At 39.9% G+C, this 17,782-nt stretch overlaps 1 protein-coding gene across 3 annotated transcripts in view; it reads left to right on the forward strand.

Annotated features, from left to right (window-relative positions):
- The window catches only part of SIMC1 (SUMO interacting motifs containing 1), a 95,395-nt gene that overhangs the window by 73,544 nt on the left and 4,069 nt on the right, over nucleotides 1-17,782 (forward strand). For all 3 annotated transcript variants that reach the window (XM_030846823.2, XM_030846825.2, XM_070045275.1), the window contains 2 exons: nucleotides 14,074-14,230; nucleotides 14,409-14,493. In XM_030846823.2, the coding sequence (XP_030702683.1) occupies nucleotides 14,074-14,230; nucleotides 14,409-14,493 (242 nt within the window). The remainder of the gene's footprint in view (nucleotides 1-14,073; nucleotides 14,231-14,408; nucleotides 14,494-17,782) is intronic.

Raw genomic sequence — 17,782 nt, forward strand, 5'->3', positions numbered from 1 at the left:
CATCAGAGAAATCCCAAATGAGAAACATTCTATGAAAAAAACTGACCTGCACTTTTCCAAAATGTCAATGTCATGAAAGACAAAGCAAGATTGAGGAACTATTCCAGATCAAAGGACATTAGAAAACAGGCAACTGAATGCAATGCATAATCTGGGATTTTCTTTTGCTATTAATAGCATCATTAAGACAATTTTAAAAATCTGATTAAAGTCTATGCTTAATATAATAGTATTGCATTAAGATTAATTTTCTGATTTTTTTATCATTGTACGTGGTTATCTTAGAGAATGTCCTTGTTTTTAGGAATTATACACTGCAAGTATTTAGGGATAAATGGGCATCATGTCTGCAACTTACTATCAAATAGTTTAGAGAAAAAAATAGAAAGACAGAGTTAGTAAGAAGGATAAAGAAGATATGGTAAATATCTAACACTTGGGGAATGTGAGTGAAAAATACTAAGGGTATTTGGGAATTATTTGTACTATTCTTGCAACTCTTCTCTGAGTATAAAAAATAAGTTTAAAAAAAAAGGTATATTTATTGTAAACAGCATATAGTCAGATTTGCTTTTATAGGCAGCTGAAAATCCCTGCCTTTTAACTGGAGTTATTTATTCCATTTACATTTAATTTAATTATTGGTTTTATATCTGTCATCTTACTGTTTGTTTCCTATTTGTCCCTTTTGTTCTTTGTTCATTTTTACCTCCTTTTCTGCCTTCTTTTGGATTAATTATTTTCTATTATTCCATTTTATCTTTCCTAAGTCTTTTTAACTTTTTTAAATTAAAAATTTATTTTTACATAGTTGTAGATTCTTATGTAGTTGTAAGGAATAATACAGAGAGATCACATGTACTCTTTACACAATTTTGCCCAATGGTAACATATTGCAAAACTTTAGTGCATGTATCACAACCAGGATATCAAGAATGGATTTCCCTGGTGGCGCAGTGGTTAAGAATCCACCTGCCAATGCAGGGGACACAGGTTTGAGCCCCGGTCTGGGAAGATCCCACATGCCGCAGGGAAACTAAGCCCGTGAGCCTCAACTACTGAGCCTGCACTCTAGAGCCCATGAGCCACAACTACTGAGCCCACATGCCGCAACTGCTGAGGCCTGCGTGCCTAGAGCCCATGCTCCGCAACAAGAGAGGCCACCGCAATAAGAAGCCCACGCACTGCAACAAAGAGTAGCCCCCACTCACAGCAAATAGAGAAAGCCCGTGTGCAGCAACCCAATGCAGCCAAAAATAAAAATAAATAAAATAAAAATTTTTTCAATTTTTAAAAATAAAAACAAAGAATGATAGAAGCCAAGATAGAGAACATTTCCATAGTCATAAGGATTATTCATTTTGCCCTTATAGAACTATACCTTCCCACTGCCACCCCTTCTTAACCCTTGGCAACTACTAGTCTATTTTTCATTTTTATAGTTTTGTCATTTCAAGATACTGTATAAGTGGAATCATACAGTATGTAACCTTTTGGGATTGGCTTTTTCACTTAGCATAAATCTCTGGAGATCCATTCAGGTTGTTGTATCTATCAATAGTTGATTATTTTTTATTGCTGAATAGTATTCCATAGTGTGGGTGTACCTTTGATTTTTTTTTTTTAACAATTTACCTCCTGAAGGATATCTGTCTTGTTACCAGTTTGGGGCTATTATGAATAAAACTTCTATAAACATTCATGTACAAATTTTTGAATAAATGTAAGTCTTCATTTCTATGGAATAAGTGCCAAGGAGTGCAATTTTTGTATTATATAGTAGTTACTTATTTAATTTTTTTAAGAAACTGCCAAACTGTTTCCTTGAGTGGCTGTACGGTTTTACATTCCCCCCAGCAGTATATGAGTGATCCAGTTTCTCTGCATCCTGGCCAGCACTTGGTGTTGTTACTGTTTTTTATTTTAGCCATTCTGATAGGTGTGTAGTAGATTCTCATTATGATTTTCATCTTCATTTCTCTGATGGCTAATGAAGTTGAACATCTTTTCATGTGCTTAATACCATCTGTATAACATCTTCACTAAAATATTTTTTTCTCATGTTCTAAATAGATTGTTTGCTTTTTTACTGAGTTTGGTTTTTTTTAATAGATCTTTATTGGAGTATAATTACTTCACAATACTGTGTTAGTTTCTGTTGCACAGTGAAGCGAATAGCCATATGCATACACATGTCCCCATATCCCTTCCCTCTTGAGCCTCCCTCCCATCCCCCCTCTATGTCATCATAAAGCACCGAGACGATCTCCCTGTGCTATGCTGCTGCTTCCCACCAGCCAACTATTTTACATTTGGTAGTGTATGTATGTCAATGCTACTCGCACTTTGCCCTCCCACCCCATGTCCTAAAGTCCATTTTCTATGTCTATCTCTTTATTCCTGCCCTGCAACTAGGTTCATCAGTACCTTTTTTTTTTTTTAGATTCCATATATATGTGTTAGCATATAGTATCTGTTTTTCTTTTTCTGACTTACTTCACTCTGTATGAGAGACTCTAGGGCCATCCACCTCACTACAAATAACTCAATTTTGTTTCTTTTTATGGCTGAGTAATATTCCATTGTGCATATGTGCCACATCTTCCTTACCCATTCATCTGTCGATGGACATTTAGGTTGGTTCCATGTCCTGGCTATTGTAAATAGTGCTGCAATGAACATTGGTACATGTCTCTTTTTGAATTATGGTTTTCTCAGGGTATATGCTCAGTAGTGGGATTGCTGGGTCATATGGTAGTTCTCTTTTTAGTTTTTTAAGGAACCTGCATACTGTTTTCCATAGTGGTTGTATCAATTTACATTCCTACCAACAGTGCAGGAGGATTCCCTTTTCACCACACCCTTTCCAGCATTTATTGTTTCTAGATTTTTTGATAATGACCATTCTGACCAGCATGAGGTGATACCTCATTGTAGTTTATTTATTTATTTTTTTGCAGTACGCGGGCCTCTCACTGTTGTGGCCCCTTCCATTGCGGAGCACAGGCTCCGGACGCGCAGGCTCAGCAGCCATGGCTCACAGGCCCAGCCGCTCCACGGCATGTGGGATCTTGCCGGACCGGGGCACGAACCCGTGTCCCCTGCATCGGCAGGTGGACTCTCAACCACTGCGCCACCAGGGAAGCCCCTCATTTTAGTTTTGATTTGCATTTCTCTAATAATTAGTGATGTTGAGCATCTTTTCATGTGCCTCTTGGCCATCTGTATGAAATGTCTATTTAGGTCTGCCACCCATTTTTTAACTGGATTGTTTGGTTTTTTTCATATTGAGCTCCATGAGCTGTTTGTATATTTTGGAGATTAATCCTTTGTTGTTTCATTTGCAAATATTATTTTCTCCCATTCTGAGGGTTGTCTTTTTGTCTTGGTTATGGTTTACTTTGCTGTGCAAAAGCTCTTAAGTTTAAGTCCCATTTGTTTATTTTTGTTTTTATTTCTGTTACTCTAGGATATGGGTCAAAAAAGATCTTACTGTGGTTTATGTTAAAGAGTGTTTTTCCTATGTTTTCCTCTAAGAGTTTTATAGTGTCTGGCCTTATGTTTAAGTGTTTAATCTATATGGAGTTTATTTTTGTGTATGGTGTTAGGTAGTATTCTAATTTCATTCTTTTACACGTAGCTGTCCAGTTTTCCCAGCATCACTTATTGAAGAGGATGTCTTTTCTCCATTGTATGTTCTTGCCTCCTTTGTCGTAATTAGGTGCCCATATATGCATGGGTTTATCTCTGGGCATTCTATCCTGTACCATTGATCTATATTTCTGTTTTTGTGCCAGTACCATACTGTCTTGATTACTGTAGCTTTGTAGTATAGTTTGAAGTTGGGGTGCCTGATTCCTCCAACTCCATTTTTCTTTCTCAACATTCCTTGGCTATTCAGAGTCTTTTGTGTTTCCATACGAATTGTAAAGTTTTTTGTTCTAATTCTGTGAAAAATGCCATTGGTAGTTTGATAGGGATTGCATTGAATCTGTAGATTGCTTTAGGTAGTATAGTCATTTTCACAATATTGATTCTTCCAATCCAAGAACATGATATATTTCTCCATCTGTTTATGTCATCTTTGATTTCTTTCGTCCGTGTTTTATAGTTTTCTGAGTGCAAGTCTTTCACCTCCTTAGGCAGGTTTATTCCTAGGTATTTTATTCTTTCTGTTGCAATGGTAAATGGGAGTGTTTTCTTAGTTTCTGTTTCTGCTTTTTGTTGTTGGTGTATAGAAATGCCAGAGATTTCTGTGCATTAATTTTGTATCCTGCAACCTTACCAAATTCATTGATTAGTTCTAGTAGTTTTCTGGTGGCATCTTTAGGATTTTCTATGTATAGCATCATGTTGTTGGCAAACAGTGACAGTTTTACTTCTTCTTTTCCAATTTGTATTCCTGTTGTTTCTTTTTCTTCTCTGATTGCTGTGGCTAGGACTTACAAAACTATGTTGAATAAGAGTGGTGAGAGTGGACATCCTTGTCTTGTTCCTGATCTTAGTGGAAATGCTTTCAGTTTTTCACCATTGAGTATGATGCTTGCTGTGGGTTTGTCATATATGGCCTTTATTATGTTGAGGTAGGTTCCCTCTATGCCCATTTTCTGGAGAGTTTTTATCATAAATGGGTGTTGAATTTTGTCAAAAGCTTTTTCTGCATCTATTGAGATGATCATATGGTTTTTATTCCTTAATTTGTTAATGTGGTGTACCATATTGATTGATTTGCGTATATTAAAGAATCCTTGCATCCCTGGGATAAATCCCACTTGATCATGGTGTATGATCCTTTTAATGTGCTGTTGGATTCTGTTTACTAGTATTTTGTTCAGGATTTTTTTTGGAAGAATTTGAGAAGGATTGGTGTTAGCTCTTCTCTAAATGTTTGATAGAATTCGCCTGTGAAGCCATCTGGTCCTGGACTTTTGTTTTTTGGAAGATTTTAAATTACAGTTTCAATTTCATTACTTGTGATAGTTCTGTTTATATTTTCTAATTCTTCCTGGTTCAGTCTTGGAAAATTGTACCTTTCCAAGAATTTGTCCGTTTCTTCATGGTTGTCCATTTTGTTGGCATATAGTTGCTTGTAGTAGTCTCTTACGATGCTTTGTATTTCTGCAGTGTCTGTTGTAACTTCTCCTTTTTCATTTCTAATTTTATTGATTTGCGTCCTCTCCCTTTTTTTCTTGATGAACCTGACTAAGGGTTTATCAATTTTGTTTTTCTCAAAGAACCAGCTTTTAGTTTTATTGATCTTCACTATTGTTTTCTTCATTTCTATTTCATTTATTTCTGCTCTCATCTTTATGATTTCTTTCCTTCTACTGACTTTGGATTTTCTTTGTTCTTCTTTCTCTAGCTGTTTTAAGTATAGAGTTAGATTGTTTATTTGAGATTTTTCTTGTTTCTTGTAGTGAGATTGTATTGCTATAAACTTCTCTCTTAGAACTGCTTTTGCTGCATCCCATAGGTTTTGGGTTGTCGTGTTTTCATTGTCATTTGTTCCTATGTATTTTTTTATTTCTTCTTTGATTTCTTCAGTGATCCCTTGATTATTTAATAGTGCACTGCTTAGCCTCCATGTATTTGTGTTTTTTACAGTTTTTTTCCTGTGATTGATTTCCAGTCTCATGGCATGTGGTCAGAAAAGATGCTTGATATGATTTCAATTTTCTTAAATTTTCCGAGGCTTGATTTGTGACCAAAGATGTGATCTATCCTGAAGAATGTTCCATGTGCACTTGAGAAGAAAGTGTATTCTGCCACGTTTGGGTGGAATGTTCTATAAATATCAGTTAGATCTGTCTGGTCTATTGTGTCATTTAAAGTTTGTGTTTCCTTATTTATTTTCTGTTTGGATGATCTGTCCATTGGTGTAACTGGGGTGTTAAAGTCCCCTACTATTATTGTGTTACTGTCGATTTCTCCTTTCATGGTTGTTAGCATTTGCCTATGTATTGAGGTGCTCCTATGCTGGGTGCATATATATTTATAATTGTTATATCTTCTTCTTGGATTGATCCTTTGATCATTATGTAGTGTCCCTCCTTGTCTGTTGTAACATCTTTTTCCATCCCTTCAGTTTCAGTGTGTATATGTCCCTAGATGTGAAGTGGGTCTCTTGTAGACAGCATATATATGGGTCTTGTTTTTGTATCCATTCAGCCAGTCTGTGTCTTTTGGTTGGGGCATTTAATAATCAAGGTTATTATTGATATGTATGTTCCTATTACTATTATCTCAACTGTTTTGGGTTTGTTTCTGTGGGTCTTTTTCTCCTCTTGTGTTTCCCGCTTAGAGAAGTTTCTTTAGCGTTTGTTGTAAAGCTGGTTTGGTGGTGCTGAATTCTCTTAGCTTTTCCTTGTCTGAAAAGCTTTTGACTTCTCCATTGAATCTGAATGAGATCCTTGCTGGGTAGAGTAATCTAGGTTGTAGGTTTTTCTCTTTCATCACTTTAAGTATATCCTGCCACTCCCTTCTGGCCTGCAGAGTTTCTGCTGAAAAATCAGTTGATAACGTTATGGGGATTCCTTTATATGTTATTTTTTGTTTTTCCCTTGCTGCTTTTAATATTTTTCTTTGAATTTAATTTTTGTTAGTTTGAATAATATGTGTCTTTGTGTGTTTTTCCTAGGGTTTATCCTGTATGGGACTCTCTTTGCTTCCTGGACTTAAGTGACTCTTTCCCATGTTGTGGAAGTTTTCAACTATAATCTCTTCAGATATTTTCTCAGACCCTTTCTTTTTCTCTTCTTCTTCTGGGACCCCTATAATTCGAATGTTGGTGTGTTTAGTGTTGTCCCAGAGATCTCTGAGACTGTCTTTAATTCTTTTCATTCTTTTTTCTTTATTCTGCTCCTCGACAGTTATTTCCACCATTTTGTCTTCCAGCTTACTTACTCGTTCTTCTGCCTCAGTTATTCTGTTACTGATTCCTTCTGCTGTATTTTTTATTTCAGTTATTGTGTTGTTCATCTCTGTTTGTTCTTTATTTCTTCTAGACCTTTGTTAAACATTTCTTGTATTTTCTCAGTCTGTGCCTCCATTCTGTTTCCGAGATTCTGAATCATCATTATTATCATTACTTTGAATTCTTTTTCAGGTAGATTGCCTATTTCCTGTTCATATTTTTGGTCTTGTAGGTTTTTACCTTGCTCCTCCATCTGTGACATATTATTTTGCCGTCTCATTTTTTTTAATTTTTTTATGAGTGGGACTGTGTTCTTGTCTTACTGGTTGTTTGGCCTGAGGCTTCCAACACTGGGGTTTGTAGGCTACTGGGTAGAGCTGGGTCTTGGTGCTAAGATGAGGAACTCCGTGAGACCGCATTCCAATGAAAATTCCCTGAGGTCTAAGGTTCTCTGTTAGTCCAGTGGTTCGGACTCAGAACTCCCACCGCAGGAGCTTCGTCCTTACCCTGGCAGGCTCATGAACCAAGATCCCACAAGCTGCCTGGGGTGGCAAAAAAATAAAATACAATAACAAAGTAAAAAATAAAATTAGACTAGGAAACTAACAGATATGTTAGGAAGAATATAAAAATAAAAATATAGATGAATCAACAACCAGAAGGTACAACAGTACCACAGTAGTAAAAAAGAGGAGGGAAAAAAAGGGGGGTGGGGGAGGAGGCTTTGGCTGCAGAGGGCAGGGCCTAAGCAAGGGTGAGGTTTGGGTAGTGGTTGGGGCTAATGCTCAGGACCCACAGGGCTGGAACAGGCCCTGGGGGCTGTGGGGGATGGGGCTTAGGCTCAAGGAACAGAAGGAGCCCAGGCGTGCCCCCCACTCCTGGTCTGAGAGGGCAGGGGACTTCACCTGGGAGCCCAGCAGGCTTCCTTGGCTCAAGTGGGTGGGACAAACGCCCTCCTCTCCTCTCCTGCTCCTCCAGTCTGGGAGGGCCCCTCCCCCCTGCCTCTCCTGATCTCCCCTCCTCCCTCCTATGCCCTCAAGGACCTACATAGCCTGGAGGGGTCTTTGGAGGGCAGGTGACAGGCCTGGGATCTCAGCAGGCTCCCCATACCGAGTGAGAGGGGCAATCGCCCTCCGCTCATCCCCCACTCCTCCCAGATGGCTCCTCCCAACTGCCTCTCCTGATCTCCCTGCCTCCCTCCTATGCCCCCAGGACCCATGCAGCCTGGATGGGGCTTTGGAGGGGGGGTACAGGCCTGGGAGCTCAGCAGGCTCCCTGGCCCAGGCGGGCCAGGCAATCGCCCTCCCTCCTCTCCTGCTCTTCCTGGAGAGTTCCTCCCGCCTGCCTCTCCTGACCTCCCTGGCCTCAGGGATGCCGATCCTGTCTGGCTTCCACTTCTCCTCCCCCATCAGTCCCCCTACATCCTACCGGTTCACTTTGGGGTACCTCCCATCTCCTTGGGCATCAGAGTCCCCCACCAGCGGCCGGCAGGCGCCCTAGTTGCAGGGAAAAGCTAACTCCACGTCTTCCCACATCTCCATCTTGACTCTGCTCTCCTACTGTTGACTTTTAAGAGTCTTTATATATTCTAGATACAATCCTTTTTCAGATCTGTAGTTTGCAAATATTTTCTCCCATTCTGTAGTTTGTCTTTTCATCCTCTTTAACAAGGTCTTTCAAAAAGCAAGCTTTAAATTTTAATGAAGTCCAGCTTGTCAGCTTTTTCTTTTAAGGAAAATGCTTTTGTGCCAAAGATTCCTTAGGATTGTCTGTGTAGACCATCATTTCATCTGCAAATAGGGAAAGTTTTATTTCTTTTTTTCCAATCAGTATGCCTTTTATTGCCTTACTGCACTGGCTAGAACTTCCAGTACTATGTTGAATAGCAGTGATGAAAGCAGACACCTTTGTTCATGATGTAGGGGAAAGCATTCAGTTCATTAATTATTGATTAATTAAAATATGAGTTCAGGGCTTCCCTGGTGGCGCAGTGGTTGAGAGTCCACCTGCCAATGCAGGGGACACAGGTTCGTGCCCCGGTCTGGGAAGATCCCACATGCCGCGGAGCGGCTGGGCCCGTGAGCCATGGCCACTGAGCCTGCGCGTCCGGAGCCTGTGCTCCGCCACGGGAGAGGCCACAACAGTGAGAGGCCCGCGTACCGCAAAAAAATATATATATATGAGTTCACCATTAATTATGATGCCAGCTATAAGTTTTTTTGTAGATATTCATTAATAAGTTGAAGAAGTTCCCTTCTATTCCTAGTTTTCTCAGTTTTTATCATGAGCAGGTATTGAATTTTATCACATGCTTTTTCAGCAAATGTTTTACTTTTTTTAATGGTTGCTCTTGGAATTACAATATGCATTCTTAACTTACTAGAGTCTGCCTTGAATTAATATTATATCATAACATGTAAGAACCTTATAATTGTGTATTTCCATTTACCCCACTCCCATCCTCTGTGCTATTGTTGTCATACATTTTACTCCAGGATGGGATCATATTTTTGCTTTAAACATTTAGTTGTTTTTAAAAAAATTTCAGAGATATGGGAGGGAAAGTCTTTATACTACCTAACTGTGATATTATGACCTATAATAAGAAATATATATATTTGATCTTCATCCTGTTCCTGGCACAGAGCTCTTTTGGAGTTTTATAAGTGATAAGAGTGATCAAGTTATCTTTGTTATGTTAGTGAGGGGTCTTTCAGAAAGTATTTGGTGACCTAAGGATAGGAGCTGGTTGCCAGGGGAACCATGTAATTAGAGAGTTGGGACTCCAACCCTCCACTACCAGCCCTCCCCCCACCCCACCCCCACGTCTTGGGAATGGGCAGGGGCTGGAGGTTGAGTTCAGTTACCAATGGCCAATGATTTAATCAGTCATGCCTATCTAATGCAGCTTCCTTGAAAACCCAAAAGGCCTGGGTTCAGAGAGCTTCCAGGTTGGTAAACAGGTGGAGATGCCTGTAGAGTGATGTACCCAGAGAGCATGGAAGGGCCTCACCCTTTCCCCATACCTTATGCATCTCTCCCATTTGGCTGTTCTTGAGTTATATCCTTTTATAATAAACTGGTAATCTAGTAAGTAAAGTGTTTCTCTGAGTTCTGTGAGCCACTGTAACAAATTAATCAAACCTAAGATGGGTTTCTGGGAACCTTCGATCTATAGCTAAGTGGTTCAGAAGCACACAGGTCAACAACCTGGACTTTCCAATTGGCACCTGAAGAGAGAGTGGGAGGGCAGTCTTGTAGGATTGAGCCCTTAACCTGTGGGATCTGACACTATGGTAAATAGTGTCAGAATTGAGTTAATTGCTTAGTGGTGCTGAAATAAAAACACATCAGATCCACATAGCTACCATTTTGGGTGCTCTTCTTTCTTTGTTGAAGATCCAAGTTCCATTTGGTATCATTTCTCTTCCACCTAAAGAACTTAACTTCTTTTAACATTTTTTGTAGTGCAGGTCTACCATAATGAATTCTCTCAGCTTTTGTTTATCTGGAAATGTTTTTATTTTACCTTCATATATGAATGGTGTTTTTACTTGATATGAGTTCTAGATTGATAGGTATTTTTAATTTATTTTAAAGATGTTCCATTTTCTTCTGGATTGCTGATGAGAAGTCATTAGAATTTCTTACTTTTGTTCCCTTATATGCCATGTGTCTTTGTTCTCTGGCTGCTTTTTTTTGTTTTCAGCAATTTGATTATTATAACTAGGTGTGGTTTCCTTTACGTTTATCCTGCTTGGGGTTTATTGAGATTCTGGAATCTGTGAGTTGATACTTTTGATCAATTTTTGAAATATCTTGGCCATTATTTTTTGCCCCAAACTTTCATCTTCTGGGAATTCAAGTACATATACATTAAGCTGTATGACACTGTTCCACAGAACACTGAGGATCTGGTGTTTTCTACTGTTGTTGTTTTGTTTTATTTTGTTTTGACTTGTCTTTTTTTTTTCTCTTTTTCACTTTGGATAGACTTCATGCTCCCTGATCTTTTCTTTTGTGGTGCCCAATTGTTGTTAAGCCTATCCAGTGATTTTTTTTTTCAGGTATTGTGTTTTTCAGCTCTAGAGTCTCCATTTGGTTCATTGTTATAGTGTCCATTTCTCTTTGCTAAGTGTCCCCATCTAATCACTGATTATATATATCTTGGTTAGTTGGTCGGCTGGTTGGTTGGTTGGTTGGTTAATTTTGAACATATTTATAATAGCTGTTCTAAAGTCCTTGTCTACTAATTCCAACATCTGTATCAACTCTTAGCCTGTTTCTATGGACATTTTGCTCCTGGTTATGAATCACATTTTCCTGCTTTTTCCCCTGTCTAATAATTTTTTATTGTGTGCTGAACATTATGAATGCCACATTGTTGAGAGTCTGAAATTTGCTGACTTCCTTTAAAGAGTATTGAGTTTCATTCTTGCAGACAGTGATTTATTGGCAGATTAGCTTTCTCCTTTTAAGCCTTGTTTCTAGGATTTGTAAGGGTGTTCTAAATCAACCCTTCTTAAGATACTAGTCTTGTAGCTTAGTCTTTCTGGGGTTGCACCTGAATGCCCAACATGTTCAATGAGATCTCTCCTCTAGCTCATTGAAACCCCATGTCTTTCAGCACTGGGTACTCTCCCAAATTCCCAGTCAGCTCATAGCTCCTCACTAGCTGTTCTCTCCCAGGCTTTTGGATCTTCTCCCTGTCCGTGTGCCAAGGGGGCCCCTTACACATATTTCTTGAGCTCCCTCTTCTTTGACACAAATTCCAGCCACCTCAGCTCTACTGAACTCCAGTCTCTGTTTGCTCTGCCCAACAAGCCCACTGCTTTCTGTTTGGGACCGACGCTTTCCTCTGCCTTAGTTAGAAAGTGCCCCCAGCAAGAAATCTGGGGTAAACATGGGGTTCACCACCTTTGTTTCCCTTCTCTCAAGAATAATAGTCATTTGTAGTAGCTTGTCCAATGCCTGAAAATAGTTATTTCATATATTTTGTACAGGTTTATAATTATTGATAACAGGAGAGTAAATCCAATACCAGCTATACTTGTTAAGGCTGGATCTGGATGTTAGCCTTCCTCTGTATCTTGTTTTTAAATTTTGAATTTGAATTGCTATAGATAATTGTACCTCCATTTCCTACTATGTCCAATACATTAAAATTACTTTCTTGTCCCTTGGATATTTCTGGGTTTGCCATCTTGGGTTATAAAACCAGGACAAATGCAGGCCCTGGAATAAAAATTGGAAGAGAAAATACAGTTTGAAATAAAAAGTTATTAAATAGGAAAACTGTCTTGTGAAAGTAATAGGCCAAATACAGAGTAGAAATTAAACTTTAAAAGAATTGGGGGAATATCTTATAAATGTAATAATTTGGAGTCCTTTGTATTAAAAAAGAAAATTTGTCAGAGGAGGTATAGAATCGTACTTAAAAAAAAACACACATTAAAGAGATAAAATGGGGCTTCCCTGGTGGCGCAGTGGTTAAGAATCCACCTGCCAATGCAGGGGACACGGGTTCGAGCCCCGGTCCGGGAAGATCTCACATGCCGCAGAGCAACTAAGCCCATGTGCCACAACTACTGAGGCTGCGCTCTAGAGCCCGTGAGCCACAACTACTGAGCCTGTGTGCCACAACTACTGAAGCCCACGTGCTACAACTACTGAAGCCCGTGTGCCCAGAGCCCGTGCTCTGCAGCAAGAGAAGCCACTGCGATGAAAAGCCTGCGCGCCGCAAAGAAGAGTAGCCTACGCTCGCCGCAACTAGAGAAAGCTCGTGCACAGCAACGAAGACCCAACACAGCCATAAATAAATAAATATATTTTTTTTTAAAAAAGAGAGATAAAATGGATTTTCACAAATATTACAGACTTTTTAAAACTTTTGAATGGTAAGAAGCAAAGGTTTTAAAGTATTTATTCTGCTTTTTTACCCTTGCTTTTACACAAATAATACCTGTGCCTGGTGGAACAGCAACGGGAAAGGGGAAAAAAGAAAATAAAAATGAATAGATACTTTGTTATTTATCATTTTTATAAGTGACAGTGGCACAAAGAGCACCCTGTTTTTCCAGATGTTGCAAAACTGCAAAGGGGCAGTTGTAGAAGAAAGAACTCTGAGATCTAGAGCTAGCTCTGTTGCTGCCATCTCCTTATCTGCTCATGAGCCGTCTATTCCTCAGAACTGCTATGACAAGCAGACCTGGCAAGAACCACCAAACAAACCTTCAGGCAAAAACCTTCAGGCAGTCCAGAGATTCACCCTGTGCATCTGAGATTCATAACTTTTTTTTTTTGGAAGCTGACATTGCTTTTAGAACAATGAGTTTGATTCACCTTTCTGAAGCACAGCCCCCATTTTACAGCTGTCCTGCTCAGAAGCCTCTGAATGTGCTCCAGCCCACCCTCGCTGGCCAAGCCCTGCCCTGCACAGAGTGACAAAGTCAAGGGCCAGAGTCCCTCTGGGACTCTTAAGTCCTAGACTTGAAATTTAACAAGGCTGCAGTGCCCCAGCTATGACTTTTACTTCTTTGTTTTTACCCATGTTTATCCCTGCACTGAAATGCCTCCTGCCTCGGGCCTTCTTTACTCCTAGACCACTGTCAGCAGTGCCACCTCCTCCATACGAAGGCTGCTTCCAGCCCCTTGACCAAATGTGCTCTCTTCTCTGTGTCTCTAGAGCACCACAGGCACCTCGCATACGTGTACACTTGCCCTGCGCTTTATGTAGGTTTCCTGTTGCATACTTCTTGCCCCTCTTCAACTATCAGCTTTTTGAGAGCAATATCCTCTTTTATTTCTCTTATTATTCCTTGTTTCTGCCAAACAGTACCTGGCACATTATGGCCATTCAGAAATATGTAATCTCATGATTAATTCTCTTGGTTACAGTATGATATAATTCTTCTTAATGTGTCCTAAACTAGTCTTTTTCAAATATCAAAGACTTTCCCTCCTTCTGACAGTTGCGAATTTATGAACAAATCCATTTCTGCCCTGTCCACAAGCTTTGTGATTTTGTAGGCCTTCACTGTATTCCTTCTTAGCCTTCTCTGGATTAGGGCAAAGGTTAGAGCATTCAGGGAGAATTGTGGTGTATGTTCCGTGAAACAATAATTGTGATGGTGAACTCTCTCTATCTCTTCTCCACACAGAGAGATGTTCTTTACTACCATGGAGAGCCACCTTCTGCGCTGCAAAGTGCTGGAAATCATATTCCTCCACAGCTGTGAGACACCCACCCGCCTGCCCTTGTCTCTGGCCCAGGCCCTCTATTTTCTGAACAATTCCACATCACTGCTCAAGTGTCAGGTACATTTTTCCCTATTTCAGTTCCAGGCCTAGAACACCTTTTCCTTAATCCTTGATTAAGTAAATTATGTAAAAGTGTTTTACACTTTTTTACATTATGTAAAAGTGACTTGAAAACTGTACAAAACCTCTAACTGAGGAAGGCATTTATTACCAATTGCTTTTACTATCTCTGCAGTCGGATAAAACCCAGTGGCAGACATGGGATGAACTGGTTGAGCATCTACAGTTTCTGTTATCCAGTTACCAACATGTTTTAAGAGGTAAGGAGCATTTGGTCACAAACCAGATGGTGTGGGAGTCTCACAGTGGACATTATTATGAATTAAAGTTACATAAGGGACTCTAATTTGTTAGCTTCAGTAAACCATTGTTCCTTGCTGTAACTGTGAGGAACAAGGAAGGACATAGCCGGAATCACTGCTGTGAAACAGAATTCACATAGTATTTTTGTTATGGCAGATACTACCGTGGTCCTCACAGTTATTAGGCTGTGCAGGTAAACAAAAGTCATCCTAACATGAGAAGGATTTAGTAATGACCTGATTTGGCCCTGGCATCTTTCCGTGGCCTATCACTGCAGCGTCTTTGTTGGGTGGATTGCTCACTGACTCGGAGATTGTAAATATCCGTCAATATGATGCAAATACAGAGCAAATCAGTGGCAAAGTAAAAATGTACATCTTGCAAAAGTTGTAAGACACTCTTAAGTCTGTGAAAGTGGCTCTGCTCTAGTCACAGGCAAAGCCAGTGATCCGTGAGGATCTGGAAAAGTTAGACTAATTAACACTCAGGGGGCAAATATTGACAAGGATAATGATGGAATAGCTGCTTCAAATAAGAATGATTTGATTAGCCAAGGATTAATGTGGTCCCTGGGGAAACTAATGTAATTATTAATTACATAAGGAAAGATAGTAAGTTTTCAGGGGAGAAAACTGACATGCCTCTTGATGTGATACCCTGAGAAGGACACCTCATCACTTATGTAGTGTTCTTGCCAAAAATTCATGACCTGAATCTAATCAGAAGGAAGCATCAGACAAACCCAGATTGAAGGGCTTTTACAAAGTAGCTGGCCTGTACTTTCAAAAGTCACAATGTCTTAAAAACAAAGAAAGACTGAAGAACTGTTCCAGATTAAAAACAAACTAAAGCACATGAATATTAAACGTAAAACATGATCCTGGATGGGATCCTGAACCAGGAAAAAAGAAGTTATAATGTGCATTATTGGGACAATTGGTAAATTTTAAGTAGATTATATAATAGTATTGTGTTAATATTAAGTTTCATTTTTTTTTATAATTATCCTGGCTTATGAAAGTAAATACCCCTGGTCTTAGGAAATCCATTCTCACGTATTTAGGGGTACAATGTCCAACTTATTCTCCATCAGTAAGGGGGGAAAATGCATACACACACACACACACACACACACACACACACACACACACACACACATACATACATATATACATAATTTACCTGCCATGATCATATTGAGGTTGATTTTAGCTCAGTAATGGCACTTGGGAAGATAAGATGGTCCTTACAACTTCTTGGGCCTGGAATTGAGGAAGCTGTTACAGAAACATTTTAAAAAGCACTGGATTTAAGACAGAAGGTCTGGGTTTAAATCCCAACTCCATCACCTACTCTGCATTGGGCAGCTAACTTTATGTCTCTAGACCTCAGTTTCTTCCTTCTGTAGAACGGGGATGGTAATACATAACTTGCCAAGACTGATTGCTAATGGGCGTGAGATAAAAGTAGAAAGCGCTCAGTCAAGTGTTAGCTGCCTGTCATCTGGCCAGGAGGGTCTTCTCTGTTTCAGGCGCCTGTAACTAAAACATAAGAGAGAGCATTGTCAAGGCCACGACATGTAATTGTGTGGTTTGTGCATTTTTTAACACGCTCAAAGAAAGGTATGTGTCCTTCTCAGAACAAAGCCCCAAAGGCAAATTCCATGCCTCATGGAGGTTTATGTAATTGTTTCTTTTGGAGAGCTAGCTGAAAGTTTAATATTAAAGCAGCTCGGTTTTGCTTAAAGTTCACCTTTAACACTTCTTGTTCATTTCTGTTTTGCGTCCCAGGGAATACACCTGGGTCATGGGCAATAGTAATTTAAGATGGACATGGGATCTACTTTTATTACAGAATATTCTTCTGCCTTGAATAAAGGAGAGGAAGGCCTCAGACCAGTGTATATTGACCAAGAATAAACGGGGTGTGTTCCAATGCTATTTTATCCTTAACGTCGTTTCCAGCTTCTTTGGAGACCAGGAGTTAAGAAGGAGAGAAAAATATTTAGAACCAGTAGTTTGAAAACAGAGTCCTACAAAGAACTACAAAGAACACAGCTGAATGGTTCCCTGAAATGGTCAGTGTCCTTGTCAGTAGGCATTTTACTGTGAGGGCTCCTTAGTCATCTCTGTCCTCTTCAAGTGGGCTGAGGACATTGTTGAGTGCGTTTTGAGGTCGGCCGGAGTTGTCCAGCTCCAAGGGCAGGGGAAGAAGGGAAGAGGTTGGGGAGCCTAAGCTCGCCCTGTGTTTATGGGAACCTCTTAGCATGGAGGAAGAGAGGAAGGCAGCATAGGTAAATGCACATGCACTGGCTTATCTAACCCAGTACCCCTGTGAAGGTGAGTACCACCCGCCTTTCACAGATGGGAAAACAAAGGCTGAGAGGAAAGTAAATGCAGAGCCAGGTCTGTTGCCAAAGTCTGTATATGGTGAAAGCACACTGGAAGGAACTAATTTTCTATGACATCACTGGGTGAGATTAGAAGGTGAGATTCTAAGGAATTTCCGACCCCCCACTTTCTAAACTCTCTATACATGGTTAAAATACTTTTGTATCTACCCTTGATCCTGGGGAGAAGTATATCTTGAAGCCCCACATCTTGTAAATGTTTCTGTAGAGGGCAGAGTAGCCCCACTGAGAGGTGGATGCTGGGCTGTTGGCTGAGCTCACATTCTCTGGCTGAGAGAATCAATCCCCCACACCCCAGTTTCACAACTATGCAACTCAAGTCAGCCTCGGCAAAATTATGAATTGCCATAATGCCATGAGTTTTCCTGATGCTTATGAATAATTAGAACCTCATATTTTGAAACTATGAATTCTAGGAATTTAAACATATAGTATTTAAACGAATGAAATGCATGCTTTTCCTGAATTCCACTCTGCTGGACCACTTAGGGCGATGCGGAAGTCAGACACCTGTTCACTCCAAGGAGAGTCTCACATACAGCCTTCCTGCAAGGAGCCCTGTCCACAGAGGGGAGAAAAGCAGACTCAGGCAAGATCAGTTAAGTTCATACATTCATCCAGGCAACAGTATTTACTGAATGCCTCCTCTGTGCCTGGCTCACTGGGAAAACTTCAATGAATGAGACCAACATGGCCCCTGCCCTCCCAGAGCTTAACTGTCTAGTAAAGAGATTGACCCTAAACAAACCACCACACAAGTAACATATAATTGCAATGAAAATAAATGCTGTGAAGGAAAGTACAAGTGCACAAAACAGGACTTACACTGTTTATGG

Source organism: Globicephala melas, chromosome 3 (assembly GCF_963455315.2).
Source record: "Globicephala melas chromosome 3, mGloMel1.2, whole genome shotgun sequence".
NCBI classification, from domain to species: domain Eukaryota; kingdom Metazoa; phylum Chordata; class Mammalia; order Artiodactyla; family Delphinidae; genus Globicephala; species Globicephala melas.